The sequence below is a fragment of the Sceloporus undulatus genome, chromosome 1 (assembly GCF_019175285.1).
Source record: "Sceloporus undulatus isolate JIND9_A2432 ecotype Alabama chromosome 1, SceUnd_v1.1, whole genome shotgun sequence".
NCBI classification, from domain to species: domain Eukaryota; kingdom Metazoa; phylum Chordata; class Lepidosauria; order Squamata; family Phrynosomatidae; genus Sceloporus; species Sceloporus undulatus.
In genome coordinates this window covers 326989561-327006147 of record NC_056522.1, presented here as the reverse complement: position 1 = coordinate 327006147, position 16587 = coordinate 326989561, and the positions used below count along the sequence as shown (strand labels likewise).

At 39.2% G+C, this 16587-nt stretch overlaps 1 protein-coding gene across 7 annotated transcripts in view; it reads right to left on the bottom strand.

Annotated features, from left to right (window-relative positions):
• Positions 1–16587, bottom strand: part of DPH6 (diphthamine biosynthesis 6) — a 348315-nt gene that overhangs the window by 325623 nt on the left and 6105 nt on the right. For all 7 annotated transcript variants that reach the window (XR_006101224.1, XR_006101228.1, XM_042444449.1 and 4 more), the window contains exons 2-3: positions 15633–15727; positions 13943–14136 (exon numbers count right to left, since the gene is read on the bottom strand). Coding sequence is in view for 5 of the 7 variants with exons in the window: in XM_042444449.1 (XP_042300383.1) it covers positions 13943–14136; positions 15633–15727 (289 nt within the window). In the remaining 2 variants the exon portion in view is untranslated. The remainder of the gene's footprint in view (positions 1–13942; positions 14137–15632; positions 15728–16587) is intronic.

Here is a 16587-nt window from a genome sequence, read left to right as displayed (position 1 = left end):
TGAGCTCAATGTGCGTGTTAGTTGCAAAAATTTCAAATAAAACAGAGAAGTATGGGCATGAGAATAAGAAATAATGTCTCTGGAAAAAGTGATAAGAAACATCTGATAAAGCTGATTTCTGGAAGTGGTATTGCTGTTTACAGACCAAGCCTGACTACCTATGATTTCTACTTGGAACTACAATTAGAGGAAGGACCTGGTAAAACCACTTCTGAGTATTCCTTGTGTAAGTAAACCCTATGAAATTAAAGGGGTCACCAAAACTTGACAGGCAACTTGAAGGCAGGTGCACATGTGCACCCCTACACAGAGAGCATTATTTCAAAACAAGACATCTCAAATAAGCATACTTCAAACTAGGGCCTTAATCATTTTTTGAATAGATGAAAGCTGTTTAACTTGAGAAAGCTTTAGTCCAGCTACCTTCTTTTTTGGCCTTTTCATACCCATTTTCAGAACTCACCTTTTCTACATGACTTTACCGTATCCCCGTCAGCCTTACACGATATACAACCAGGTTTGAGGTATATGTTGTATGCATCAATGACACTACGCAGATTAACACATTAACACGTGGTATATTAATACATATAGCTAGTGCTACTATCTTTATGCCTTCAAAGAGAAATTCAGAAAAGAGAAGTAAAATTATACTACCAATATATGGGTCAGTTAAATGACCTGAACAGTACCACAACACAATGGTAAGAATTTGAATTTGTTTTAATTATTTGATTTATGTCCCACCCTTTCTCAGAGGTCAGGGTGCCAAATGACTTAAGCAGTAAAAAAAATTGATATTGGTGAGAATCTTGTAGTTTGTCAAGATATCTGACACAGATTAGATTTTGCTCTAAGACAACTTCACATTTTAAGCTTAAGTATGCAAAATCCTGAAACTGAAACTGCATAATTGTATGCACAGTATTATAAAAAAATAAATCAACTACACATGTACGAATGGCCAGATCTCTCATGTATAAATGGCCCAAAATGGCATTATCAATCTGAAATGGATATGTTTCCCAGTTTAATACATATTATTTCATTTCACTTACTGCAAAAACATATTATACACAAATTACTACCATTTAAATTAGAAAAGTGTCAAAAATTTTACAGCAAAGAGGTTTTTCTAAAAAAAAATCCAAATTATCAAATAATAACAGATTAATCTTTCAGTATTTTTCTCTGCTGTTAACAGAAAGTTTTATCTGTAACATTAATGTGGATCACCCAGAGTAATCAGAAAGCAAAATATAACTTTTTAAGTTTATAAAAATATTTTATTTATTTACTGGGTTGATATAATACCCAAATGGCATTTTACCTTGGAGTAGTTTTACAAATATTAAACACAAAAACATCAATTAAATATAAGATTTTTACACTCAAAACAAATGAATCAGTCAAAATGGTATCAAGCACTGAAATATTAGAATGATAAGATCATCAATAAAATTCTGAAATAGTAAAAGCAACATAAAAATTAGGGGCTGAATGTTTGCCAAAAGAGGTATGTTAAGGGATAAACCGTTTATTTCCAAGAATCACTCCATGTTTCTCTCTGAGGATAAATATTTCCTTATATCTAGGTTGCTTTTGACTGGATGGAAATACTGGATCACAATACCTTCATTTCTTGTTAAATTGTGCCCGGTCTGCCTTTTCAAATATCTAATATAGGAACAGCAGGATCAAAAAGAAGGCCTTTCTGGCTCTGCCATTCAGTTGCCACAGGAGCCAACCCATGTGTACAGAATTCCTAGGAAGCGGACATGAGTGCAAAAGCACCCTTTCCACCTGTGTTCCTCAGTAACTGGTAGTGTGAAGCCTACTCTGTCTGAAACTGGAGACATCAGATATTTGGTTGTATTGATTAACCTAAACAAATGTCATATTATACCTATGTGTGAGTATAGTACAATGATAGAAAGTACAAATTATTGTTTGACAGACTACTAGCTTATATCAGATGAGCTGTGAACTCATGAGCTGGTCTTGGATAAGCTATTATTTTTCTCACCTTTCCATCTGTAATAATAATCAGAGCTTGGAATTTTACTTGGAACTAATGGAGTAACTCTTTCCCAGTAGTCATGATGTGTGTGTATGTCCTCAAGTCACTTGTTGACTTATGGTGACCTCGTTAATTTCATATGGTTAACTTAGGCAAGGAATGCACAGAAATGGTTTTGCCAGTTCCTTTCTCTGAAACGTAGCCTACAACATCTAGCATTTGTTGGTGGTCTCCCATTCAAGTACTAACAAGAGCTGACCCTGCTTAGCTTCCAAGATCACATGGAATCTGGTGCCTTTAGGATATTTAGGCAGTTGTGATATTGGACAGTAAAGCAAAATCCTAGGATTCAGTATATTACTTGTTTATCTTGGACACATTACCTTTTGGTGGCAGGTTGCTAACATGTTATTTTTAAACTGCTTAAAAGAGCACTTTAAAATACATATCTTCCAAAATAACCTCTCAAAAGTAACATTTTAGGTAGTAAATGTCACTTGCAACATTAAATATAGCTTTGAAAAAGTAAAAAAGTTACAACTCTCTCTCTCTCTCTCTCTCTCTCTCTCACACACACACACACACACACATGCAGGGGAACAGGTAATGTTATTATTTTTATTGCACTACTTCTAAACTCTGATAATGCGCCAATCCCACTGTATAATGTTGGTGTGCCAATCACTAAGTTAATGAATGTGAAGTAGCTTTTCTATAAGTATTTGTATTTTTATGATAATCTCTTGTAATACTTAACAAGAGCAAGTAGCCCTTGGAAGATAAATTTATTCTCTGGAGGAAGAATGTTGTGTGGTCTACAGGATATACTAACTTGTGATGGCCATTTTAAGGTTACTCCACATGGCAGTCACATCCCAAAAGTAAGTTATCTGTAAGCCCCTGTAAGCAAAGAAACTGAACATTTTTGCAAAGGCCAGTACAAACTACAGTATTTGCAAAGATAAACATGCTTTGGCATACGGGGAAAATCCAGTTTAATAGTATACCACTGCAGCCACAAAGTATGGTTTACCACATGATAACACTTGGCACAAAGAGTACTTTAAAGTGGTCAGCCTAGGATGCCCATACCATCAGACTAAATCTGAATTCAGATGTATAGCAAATGATATACCATAATTCCATCAGAGTCAAAGCTATTTAGCCATTTAATCCACACTTAAATTGTATTGACTTTTATTTTTTAATTTTATTTAGTTTTTTATCCAACATATACACAGAATGATATCAAATTCAGCAACACTGGCAGAAGTTAAACTTCTTAACCCAAAAAGTGGTGGTGGGGAAGGAACAGGACAGTAAACCCTTTCCCCCCTGCAATACATTTTACATGACCTGGTACATTATTGTTCAGCTCATACTGATGGAAGAAAAAACCTAGACATCCTCAAATGATGAGTTATTATTATTGCAAAATTATTTAAATACCACTTCTCACTGGAAAAAAATAACAAGTTTGCTAAGAACGCATTTATAAAAGGTAGCACTCCCTATAGCTTTGATCTTTGATTCCTTTACTGTCCATATCTAGGTTTATCACCATATATGTAGTTTTCATGAAAGCCAGACCAGTACTTACATCCTTAAGACAGGGGTGGGAAAAGTGTGTCAGTTATGTACTGTTGAACTACAAATGCCATCATCCTTAACCAGTCACTATGCTGTTGAGGCTTATGGAAGATGCAGTCAAAAACAACTGGAGGTCCACACATTTCCTACCTCTGCCCCAAGCAGACTTTAGATGAAAAGAGTTCACTGTTTGTGCTTTAAGCTATCAGCCCTGCAATTCCTCCCTAAGTGACACTTTCACTGAACCCAACATAATGCAGCAAGAAAAGGGGGAAATTTAAAACTCCATAAAAGAATTCAAATAAATCTTTCAAAAAATTTAGAACTAATCATTCAGTAGTTCTATAGTAGAAGTCTATTACAGTAATGACAGCTGAAAGAAGAAATTGTTCCACTGACAATGCCAAGTGCAATTTTTCTACGTATATATGACAAGTAGCAAATTCTATAAATGGTTTTATAGGCTGAGAAAACATATTAAAAGTTTAACACTGAACACGCACACTGGTTATGTCCTGATTTCACTGACAGATTGTGTATAAACAGGCAGACAAAAGGCAACTGTGCAACATATTAGCAGTTCATACTATATACATACCAGCCTGCCTCCCTCCCATGAAATGGAGTATAAAAATCAACTGGAGCACTTCTTTCACAAACATACTCCAGCATTATCTCTAAAGAATCTATACAGTTACTCAGGTGCACCTCAGTTTTGAACAAGACAGCCCAGGTTTGACTTATGATTCCATTTTCTTAGAACAAATTACTGATGATTTACAGTGCTTAGGTACTATGAAGTTCATTTATACCACAGGTGGGCAAATTTCTGTGGTCAATGCAACACACAGGATACATGTCCCAAGCACATGTATTCTGCACTACCAGTTTAAGAGCTGCTGCTGCAGAAAATGATAGTAGGAGGGGCCGCAAAATTAGTCAGAGGGGGACATGCTGTCCACTCAACTTACACCTATGACCTCAAACCAAAGCTACATATAACTGTCTTTCCTTCAGACGTGTACTCCCTACCACACTTTTTGTAGAAATTATACAGCATAGGATTTCCTACAGATAGCAACATCAGCTCCGTGCCTTCTTTACAGATCTTGGACCAGTCAGGTCTATCTGCTCCACCAGACTTAGCTTGTATCTGTTGTTTTCACAGAAATCTAAACTGATAAACTGTAAAAGGAGAGAGAAGGGTAAATTATCTCCATCCATTATTTATAGCTAATTTCTTGAGCCATCCCAGCTTTCAATAAATATTTTTAATAAAATGTTACCGGCCATCCATTGTCTATTGCCAGATGTTTGAGAGGTTTACCTCCAGGCATCTATAATGATAGTTCCACTTACTGAAATCTACAAAATTAGCAGATTTGGAAAGAGACCTACAAGGAAATCAGAAGGCCTCGTGATTGTTTAACCCTTGTGGATCAATTGCAGAAGACAGTGTTTTAAACATTAGCTTCTGGAGCCAGTACAAACTGAAGACCTCAGGAACACTATCTAAGCTATTGTACCAACTTCTTGCCTACAATATTCCTATCTCTAACAAATTTATGAGATCACATGATTTATCACCAATCTTGTAAGAAGCAGGACCAATCACATGGAAGTTTGTTCATAACATGATTGAATACTTATCATCAAGCAGTCCTTCATAACGTATCAAGAAACCCACAAACTATCTTCTTCTGGCTTTACTTCACGAATGAGATTTAGGAAGGACTCATCGTGCTTTCTACAAGTGTGTTGATGACGTTGGATGTATTCTTGAGCCTGTGTAATGGATTTTTCTGGTGGAGCACAGCATGCACAGAACTGGTCTCACCCTTTAAACCAGAGGTTGACTGCTGAGGCTTGACAAGCATGGACGGTGGCAGCGAGGTCCTTTGGTCGTAGGTTTGATTAGAGTTTCCTTCTCTTGATGGTGACCTTACGGGTTAGACGAGCACCATCTGCCCGGGTTTGGGATTAGAGTTTCCTTCTCCTAGGATGGTTGCCATAAGGTCAGAGCAGGGGTCGGCAACCCCCGGCCACAGGCCGGTGTGGCCCGCGGAGGGCAGCAGGACCGGCCCCAGCCCATGTCTGCTGCTGCCACTGCCGCCATCAAGGCCACCTCCTCCTCCTCTCCTGGGCCACACGAAGGGGCCCGGGAAGCGGTCTGCCGCCTCTGCGGGCTCCCCCAAGGGCCCTTGCGGCTCCAGGCCTCTCCCTCCGGAGGGAGGCCTGGGCCGCCCATGGGCCAAAAAGGAGCCCGGGGAGGTGGGTTGCCACCTCCGCGGCTCCTCCGGGCCCTTGCGTCCCCAGGCTTCTCCCTCCGGAGGGAGGCCTGGGGCTGCAAGAGCCAAAAAGGAGTCCGGGATGCGGCAGGGCCGCTCCGCGGGCTCCCCCCTGGGCCCTTGCACCCCAGGCCTATTTCCTCTGGGGGGGCCTGGGGCCACACGGGCCGAGAAGGGGCGCGCAGAAGCGGCCTGCCACCTCGCGGGCTCCCCCATGGCCCTTGTGGCCCCTAGGCCTCTCCCTCTTGGAGGGAGGCCTGGGACCGCACCGGGCCGAGAAGGGGCCTGCGGAAGCGGCCTGCAGCCTCCTGGGCTCTTCCACGGCCCTTGGAGCCCTTTTGGCCAAAGGGAAGAGCGAGGGAAGGGCCTGGGATGGTTGCCAAGCCCTTCCCTTCGGCCTCCCTCCTCTTCGGCCGAAAAGGCCCCTCGGAGCCTGTTCGGCCGAAAAAAAGGGACAGGAGGGGTGGGCACATGCTCTCCTCCCCCGCGGGGCTTCGGTGGAAGCTCCGCTCCCAGGGGTGGAAGCTCCACCCCCCGGCTTCGGCCCCCCCAGTTGTCTGAGGGACAGCAACCCGGCCCCCGGATCAAAAAGGTTGCCTACCCCTGGGCTAGGAGCCCATCCTGCCTTTGGCACTCGTGGTCAGACCCTTCGGTTGTGCCTGTCTGGCAAGGAGACCCTGCCAGTGACTATTATACCACGCCAGCATAGCTCACAATTCATTAGGGTACACAAGCCTCTCCCCCACACAGTCAGAGCATAGCTGGAGGGAATAGGGGCCCGAAGATGACAGTTAAGGGGGGGAGCCCATTTTCTTCAGGCTGCCCTGATGGAGCTGGGCCTGCCTCTTCACTCCTCTCAGGCCGGAAGATGACAGTTAAGGTGGAGGAGTCTCTTCCTTCAGGCTAGCCCTGTGGAGCTGGACCTGCCTGATCACTCCCTCTCAGGCCGGAAGATGACAGTTAAGGAGGGAGGAATCTCTCCTTCAGGCTAGCCCTGGTGGGCTGGGCCTGCCTGATCACTCCCTCTCAGGCCGGAAGATGACAGTTAAGGAGGGAGGAGTCTCTTCTTTCAGGCTAGACCTGGTGGGGCTGGGCCTGCCTGATCCTCCCTCTCAGGCCGGAAGATGACAGTTAAGGAGGGAGGAGTGACAAACTATGGTTCACCTACTAATATGGTACGGGCAACCATAATGAGGTGTGAACCGTTCTGTGTGTGTAGGGGAGGATGAACTGCATCCTGGTGATCACAATAATAGATAAGCTATATTTGCATAATGCATGAGCATAATGCATAAGCTACAGAGGGTTGCTTACCCATTGTGGAAGGGACAGAAGATGACTCAAAACAACAAATAAGCTTGAATCTTTTTGATAAGCACAATTAAAGTAGACTCACTGAATCAACGGGACATAAACAAGGCGTTGACTCATCATAGTTCAGACTACCAAAAAGATTCAGAACATACTTTTTCTTCTATCTAGTCTATGCACCAAACATAGCCTACACAAAAACCATGCAAAAGCCACCAATACATCATTACGCTCATGTTGTTAGTCATTGCACTACCACCACCTACAACCAAAAATCATCAGCAAGAAGAAGACATTCAACTGAGGACCAACGAGAGGTTACTCATTGCTCTTAAGTTGATTTTTACTAATGAATAGCCCATGCAGGATGAGTAAAACAGACTGGAATCATGTCATGGCAGGGGGAAGCTTTAACCTTGGCTCAATCTTATTCCTAATAATGAGGCAGGCTCAGACTTGCTATTCACAATGGATGTCCAAAGGAGGATTGTTTCTTTCTTTATCTGAAGTCATCAACTTGCCTGCTGTCCCCAAATATATGAGGCAGAGTGACTGGAGAGACACCCTTCTCAATTAAATTTCATATCTATAACAGAGAAGCACACACACATATACACCTTCCACTGTCAACTAGTTGACTTCATGTATACCTCGAGGTCAGGTTTGGGGACCAAAATTATGGATTTTGCCATGACCCATGGATAGGTCAAGGGTAAAACTTGGGAGGCTCCTTCAGTGCATGTATGTGTGTATGGCAAGAGAGAATCTCACTGAACCTTTTCTTCATTGTTTTAGCTTTCATTTCAGCCAGACGTGGGGGCGGGAGGGGGACTCTTAAACACACAGCAGTATCAATCAATCACCCAGGGCTCTTTCTGTTTGGTTCTTTCTTGCTAAACTCCTCTCTGCATGGCATGGGGGAATCTGAAAGAGCTGCTATCACATTTCCACAGTAAATAAATCAACCAGGGATTGTGGGATGAATTTTGGGGCATAAATTTTTAGACTTATAGATCAGTATATACGGTAGCTTTCAGCTTTTTTGAATGAGAGGTTTTATTTCTTTGTGACTATAGTTTTCCAAGAATTGACAGGGTTTTGCTGTGTCGGTACCTTTCATTATGTTGCCTATGCTGGAAATTTAATTGAACAGTGGTTTATAAGTTATATAAGCTGAATAAATAAATGTTTCAAGCTTCAGAACACTCTTTTTCAGAGAGAGAATCCTTGTAATGACTATACTCCTGAATAAGACATCTGTCTTATTCAGGAGTATAGTCATTACAAGGATTCTCTTCACTGCTTCCTATCACTTGGTGATTACACACAGGTCAATAAGAGGTATATAATTCAAAAAATCTGGTCTAAGCTATCTGAAAGCATTAGTTTCCAAGAAGCAAATATTATTTTACAGTATTTCAAATTTTTGATCCTGAAAAGAAACCTATGGCCTTAAGACTGAAATGGCAACAACTTCAGAATCAGGATTTAAAAAAATCATCCCAATTTTAGACATATTAGAAATAGTAGTTTAAACTAAACAGGATCAGCATGTCAAAGAAAGGGAAGGGCAAGCATGTGGGAAAGCACTTGCTAACCTGGACCTTGGAAAAGTTACCCCTTTGACAATTCCAGAATCTCCAATGATGGGAGCTACTGACCACAAAAGTAACTTTTTCAAGCTGTTACGTTAAAACACGGTTTAAAAAGGCATGACCATTACTGCCCAAGAAACTATGCCTGAGTAACTATTTTCTACAAAGGATGTTGAAGTATTGCGGTTTAACACACAAAATCACTTTTTAAATAAATGGTTAAAATTTACATATTATGGCAGATAAGTAACAATAATATTTATGCCCTAAGTCAACATGCCAGATCAGCATATGGGGAGAAAAACTTCTCCCTCACCAAACAATGGAATGTACTTCACACAAAGGTTGAAATCCTACATGTATGTGTAGCTCTGAATGCATGGTTCTGTATCTTCCCACCACTCAGCAGCTATCAAGCCACAGAAGGTTCCCCTGTTGCTGTTACTTACTGGTGGGAAAGAAGGGAGGGAAGGAGGGAGGAGACAATTCAAACCATAGAGAAGTACTGGTCTCAGTTTGGTTGGGATGGGGAAGAAGTAAGACCAAGCTTTCAAATGGCGTTCACCGGCCTTTTACTTCCCCTAGGAGCTCAGAGCAGTCGGGTCTTCCTGGTGTGAATCACTCAATCCCATCTCTCACCCCAATCTCTACTGGGTCTTCACAGCTGCTAAACATGGGAGGTTTCTGGACCGAGCATAAGAGCAAGTGAAACCCTCTGTGTGCGTCATCCAAGAAGGGTTTTAGCATCCTGTTAGTGACTTACGTGTGTAAGTGTGGTTTATGCATGTATAAAACCCTTCTTGGACAGCGTATGCTAACTTAAAATGGAACAGGCTGCTCAAAAAGACAGCGGGCTATCCTTTAGAAGATGAAAAGCTACCTGTCTTGAATATGGTAGCAGTTGATATGCTGAACCAGCAGGGAGCTGGACTAGATTATCTTTGAGGAACCTTCTAACAAATAAAAATAAGTATCAGGAGTGCAATGGTTGGATGTATATTTTGAGGATAAATGGGATATATACCTACTCTAGACCATCAATTACTATGTGTAACTAATGCCTATAATAAAAGTGGATCAGGACCTTCATCATTTTCCTAAAAAATAGAAAAGAATTCCTTTACATTCTTTCCTCCTATAAATTACCCTATTATTTATTGACATATGCAAATTTTCAAGTGCAATTTTAGAACTAAGGGGTTTTAAATGAATTCAGCTGTGAAAGCATGGTTACAGAATGTCTATCATTAATGCAACTGATTCCATATATTTATATCTTTAAATTTTCTTGTAGTGAAATTAATATTTTCCCAGAACAAAAAAACCACCTCACTTATTTAGTCCAAGACAACTTGATAACATCTCTTTCAACTATAGTTATAAATATCATGCACAAACTTCTAAAGCAGAAGTTGTCAAGATTTAACATTAGCATTAATTTATGTCATAACTGACTGTTATTCTCTGGATAATAGCAAAGTATTCAGTCCATGCTGTCTGAAGGAAAATGAAAAGAAAGTTTGTCCTGTCACTAATCATTTAATTAAGTCAATCAATAACTCACTCTCTTTCTATTTCTTATTGCCTGATCTTAAGAACTGGTGTGCCAGAAGAGAAAAAATCTAAACAGGTATGCAAAGAATTGTGGGTACATATCACTGCAGGACCTGATTCTAAAATGGCACTGCAGGTGGTCAGATGGCTGAACTCAAACATGCAGAGCCAGGGTAGACAAAGGTTATAATATTAATGAAAGAATTATAGCCAACCAGATCCAAACTGGTCAATCAATATTATCTATAGATATTCATTTCCTTTACTGAAAACAAAGCCAACAAAAACTGTCAGATCAAGTATATGATTGATGTGCTGTCCTTTCTTTCATTAGGTAATGGGACATTTCTTGAGTTTCTGATCATCAGAATATAAATTGAGATAAGACTTAGATTCAAAGCAGATAACCTGGAAGGAGTGGCCTCTGGCCAGTCCGATGCCTATTGTGCCAGGACCATGGTGACTGGATAACCCACTCCCAAAGTTGGATGCCACCATGGTCCCCAAAAGGGCTGCCAGCAGCAGCAGCATATTTAATCCACTCCTGAAAAGTCCAGCTCCTGCCACCTTGGCACAGCTTGGCCATTTCGGGATATGCATCATCTGAACACCAAGCCCCCAAATTGTCTGGAAGCCGCTTCTTTTGGCCTGTCTGTTTTGGGCCCTTTAAACATATTCAACAAAAAGTGTATGTGAAAAAATAAACCTATGCTGCAAGAGCATACTGCAAGGGAAAGACTGGCAGTAAATACTGTATTTCTGGGGAATTAATTCATTACTGAAATCCTCATTGAGGAACCCCTAACAAGCCACCTGGGGTCACATGGAGTAAATTAAAAACCACTGTCCTGGACCACTGCAAACGGCTACTACTTTTCTTTTATGTTCCTTTCCTTTGTAAAATATGAATTAATTTTTTCAACTCTTACATAGAAAATATCTTACAGAACAGTGCAAACATTTCACAATATAAACAGACATGCAACTGGGAAAATTTAACCAGCTAGCTTAGTAGGCAGTCAAAACAGGTAATTCAGCGTAGAAAGAAGAAACTGCACCAAGTGCCCAGGCTTGCTCCTATGTGGGATCTCTTCTCCCTTAGACTTAAAAGATACAGCCTAACATGAACCTGTGTTTCATGTGTTACAGACTCCTCTTCTAGAAATCCATAGGCACAGTAGAAAACTCCTTACCTGTACTTCCTTAAAGAAGACCCATCATTTTCAGCCCTACTCCCCAAATCAGGAAATGCAGTGACAGAACTATAGCTCTGATCACCTATTTAGCAGGCAAAGGAGGGCTTCCGTGAATGTAGGTTACAGTTTTGAGTACCATGGTAAGAATCTTTCAAAAGGAATTGGAAAGTCGCAAAACTCTGAATTCCCAACAATTCGAGTGATAGTCAAGATTAGTATGAATAGAAGGAGTATTTTGAATTCTTGTTTTGGTTTTAGATGAAGACCAATAATGTATTTCCTCAAGGCTGTGTGCATACTAAAAATATTCTGCTGAGACTCTTCACAAATTTTTCTAAAACAGGGTGCAGCTCAAATGTGTCATTGTTCTATAAAGGAAATCCCAGTTTAGAAACAATGTAAGGATTATTATATACTGACTGATGGAGAAGCTTTTCAATCAAAAAAGAAAAAAGGAAAATACAATTTCTTAACAAGGAGCATCCTATTTGAAATTCATCCTCTCTTCCTAAACAGATTAACTGATGGATTTGATTAGGGAGAGGTCTATGAACCATTTTTAAAAGAATGTGAATCGATAATTTATTTTATGAGAAAATATTAGGGGGCCAGCAATTTTAGGATCTGAAGAATAGTAGAATGGAATAACATGTAGAGATGCATTTTAAATACATATTTAGAAGAAGTACAAATACAAGTTTATAGCATGTCACCACCAGCACCACAATAAATCAACACAAACCTAAAAAACTCAAAGACATAGCCATGTTAGTCTGGAAAACCAGTATGCAATGGGACCTTGCAGCACCCTTGAGACTAAATGAAAGACAGACACTGGTAGCATGAATGCATCTGAAGAAGCAAGCTCAGATCTACAAAAGCTCATGCTACCAACCTTTATCTTTCAGTTAGCCTCAAAGCTGATGCAAGATCCCTTTGCAAACATAAAAAATAGCATTGTCTAAAATAAGACCTTCTCATGACAAACCTCAGTAACAACTAACATGTTTTCAGAAATAAAAATCATGATTCAAATTACAATGAAAACCTTGTTTAAAAACTATAGGACACATAGAGTTATTTTATTTTTTGTCTCTTGTGTCACTATTTTCATTTTTTTTTCAAAAAGAGTAAATCACAGGATAAATTGTCATATCTATCCAACTCTGCAGATTCAGCAATTCTTTGTACCCAGGAGTACCCAATTATCTATCTGGAATCTTGTGCTTAACTGGATTTTCTCATTCACTTCAGAGGGAGCACAAAAAAAAAAAAAAAAAAGACCAAGATATGCAAACAGGAAAATGCTCTCTCCACTGAAATATATGGGAAATGCCATTATTATAGGAGTGCTGCATGAACACACAATTAAAGGTAGAACTACAGATCAACACAATCAGAAAACAATGCTGACCAATGATTTATATGCATAATAATGTCAAGTCAATCACTCCTCTTATCCATTCCATGAAAAATGTACCTGTGAAAGAGATGCATTTACTTTCAGTTTCACTAATTATGTCTGAAACTTGAACTGTGTTCAGTCTTAATTATGGTTACTTGCAAGAATTCAGTTTGAAGCTGGCTTGTTTCAACCAACCATAGTTAAGACTTTGCCAAGGTTTCAACAAAATGCTTAACCCAAATTACTTTAGGCAAACACTTCTGTGTTCCTCCTTCCAGAAGCACCAGAGTATGGAGATGAAAGCCCAAAACTATCTGCAGTTTATTCATGTTACAATAAACCATGGTTTTATTCTATATTTGAACTACAATATATTCACTTTTTCTAATGGCTTGCTACTTTGAAAAAAAATCCTAGGTGAAACTATCCATCAAAATTCAAGATCTCATCAATAACAAAACTGCAATTGAAAAGTACTGTGGTAATGCTTTCAAGAAAGAACATAACATAAATAATAAATTCTGTCTTCTTTGATTTCTTTTAGAATTTATGGGCTTCTTCATGGAGAATACATGCTCCCTATAGTTGAGTACAGAAACAAAAGATACACAAGATACAAAACATAAGAAATTGGAAGTAAAACATAATATATCAGCAATGTAAAACATGGAAGACACTGAATCAGAAGGAAAACACAATTCTTCTTATGTGTGTCTTTTGTACTTCTTAGCATAAATCAGTTTTTACTACTATAATGGGGTCTTTAGCCTGAAGTTAGGAAGCAACAATGAAGTGCAGAATAAGCTATAAATGAAGACCCATTTCATCTAAGTTTATCCTCTGTGGGAAACAGGATACACAGCAAAAAATATAGGTGAATACAAGAGTGTGGTGACTACAGACAGATTTCAAGCCCACAACCTAAATATATTTAAACCTTCCTTCATTTTAACATTAAGAACTGAAATTGTCACATACCATACCTTAACAAGTTTCAGAAGATGATAAAGGTCTTCAACTTCATCCCCTTCACACCTGGTATATATTCTGCCAGTGTCCACACTGGCACCCTTAATTGTGTGTCGATAAAGAGGCAAACCCATTGCTTCAGAATATATGTCTATAGCATGGTGTCCTACTGTCTGATACATATAACTGTCCAGCTCATCCACACCCTCTGAAACACATAAAAACAAAAGTAAAACCAATTGACCAATTCACATAAACCATTTTAACGTATTTAGATCTAAGCCTACAGCATCTCTGTGTGCACATGTATGTATGGAAATCAATGAGACTGTCTATTCTAGTTGAGTTTAAAAGAGAAACTAATGCCCAAAACAGACAGGCCAAAAAAACCTGTGGCACCGGCGCCATTTGCACTGGTGCCATGGCAACTGCATGTGTCCAGCCCCAATCCAGGCTGCCACTGTAGTGCTAAACGTTTTGGTCCAGTTCTTTTCTGAAGACACAGCATCGGTGTGGTTTCCCACTGCATTTGGAGCATATGTCATCTAAACACTACGCCCTGAACACAGAGGACATCCTTGTCATTTGCTCTGTTTGTTTCAGGCCTAAGATTGAGGATTTATTTAAAAACAATTTATTCCTCTAATTAGTTGGTTTGTTTTTTGTTTACTTAACTTCCCGGCCACAATAAAATAGGTACAGTACCATGTAGAAATATTCACCTCCTTTTGACTTCTCTACATTCTGTTATGTTTTGTTCCTTCAGTGCTGAGTATCCTGTGTACTTCACATGGTTACTATGCCAATCAAATCTAGTTCAATTTCCGGTTGCAACACAACAGAATGTAGAAAAGTCCAAAGGAGGTGAATACTTCTAAAAGGCACTGTATTTATTGATACAGTGTAATATTTTTGTTATGCAACTAAAGCTAGTTAAAAAAATAGCTACAACAGGGCCTTATTATTACAAAAAAAAACCATTGTGAGAAACATTGTTATTTCTAACACATTACTTCTGAGCTCTGATTGAAAGTAGTAAAAGTAAAAGACCTACATCCTAAGCCAAAATTTGAAGAACTCTGAACAAAGAAATATATGTTTATAATAAAGGCTGTATGTTTCATAGACTGGAATCCTAATGACATATGTTACTGAACTCATATGAAGATGCCTTTCAGTTCAGAAAACCAGCTCTTCTAATGCAATATGTAATAACCAGTCGTTGCATGTTTGAACCTCAGCATCTTCAAGCAACATCTTTACAGAGAATGTGCCAATTAAATAAGATGTTGCAGAAATATCATTACTAAGCACCTTTTCACATAACAGTATCACCTTAAAATAAGCGCATACAATCAACTGTTGTATTCTCAATTACTCTGAATTATTAATTCATTCTGAAGCTAGATACTTGCATTAAATGTACAGCTTCTTGTACTCCTAAAAAAATTACCACAAGTAAAAACACTCAATAACCAGATTATCATCAGCACCACCCCACTACATTACACAGAAAATTTAAATCCTGGTTAACAACTGATGGATTGTTAGTAGAGGCAGGTCTGCATATCATAACAAGACACATTTCAACCTTGTCATGTGTTTACTATAATGTGAAAATATGGTAATAAAACACAATTCCCTGACAAAATGAGCAAATTAGACAACTATGAGAGCTGCCATATAAGAAGTTAAAATTCTCACCTTTGTTTTCAGCAGGCCTTAAATTGGCTAAGGCAACAATCTGATGCCCAGCTGCAACACACTGCATCATATTGTAACAGCTGTCTTTCCCACCACTAGAAAAAGAGGCATAATTTCCATTAATTTTGAAACTAAACATGCTTGCCTATAAGAACCGTGATCTAATCATATTGATATACAGATATAAAAATGTTTGTACATTTTGTTTGTTTAAAAGACTACTTTGAAAAACACTTAAGAAACTGAAATATAGTATGTTTGTCATTTAAATATAATGCTTATGTGCTCCTGTTATCTAGGTATGGGAAGATGGGGTTCCACACTTGTAGGGGCTGCCCAATTATCTTTAATGTCACAAAGGTCTTCTTGTCCGGATAATTATTTTTCCAGGGAATAAATAGGAATGGCCAGAGGGATTCATTGCAGAAAAGTGTATCATGGTGGTTTGACTCATGACAGATAATTCCAAGAAAGAGGTTTTGTTGGGAGGGCGGGTACCTTCCTATCATTAACAATTTCCTCCCAGGTTATAATATATCGCGTTCACACAGGTCACAGGTTTGTGTCTACCTACAAACAACAATTTTACATTAAGCTAGCAAAACGTCCTTTGAGGCCTGTAATTGTTACTGTAACAAACAATTTACAGAACAGGAAAAGTGGGTTGCAAATTTTTTAAAAGTTGATTGTATTGTGAAGAGTAAAATGTCTTGGGTTTTGCAATCCATATATATATGAACCTGCATTATGCCATTCTGCTTGAGTGGAATTATTAAAAACAAACCTTGAGCATAAGATAGTTTTCTGCAATCAAAGCAACAAGCTTGAAAAGCACTTAATGTTAAACCCCCATTTTCAGTGACTTCTCATGGGGTGAAACTCAAATGCAAAACAATGTTGTGTGGGTGCAAGACTGCCATCAGAGACAATTTAGCTAGTAAGGACATTAGACAAT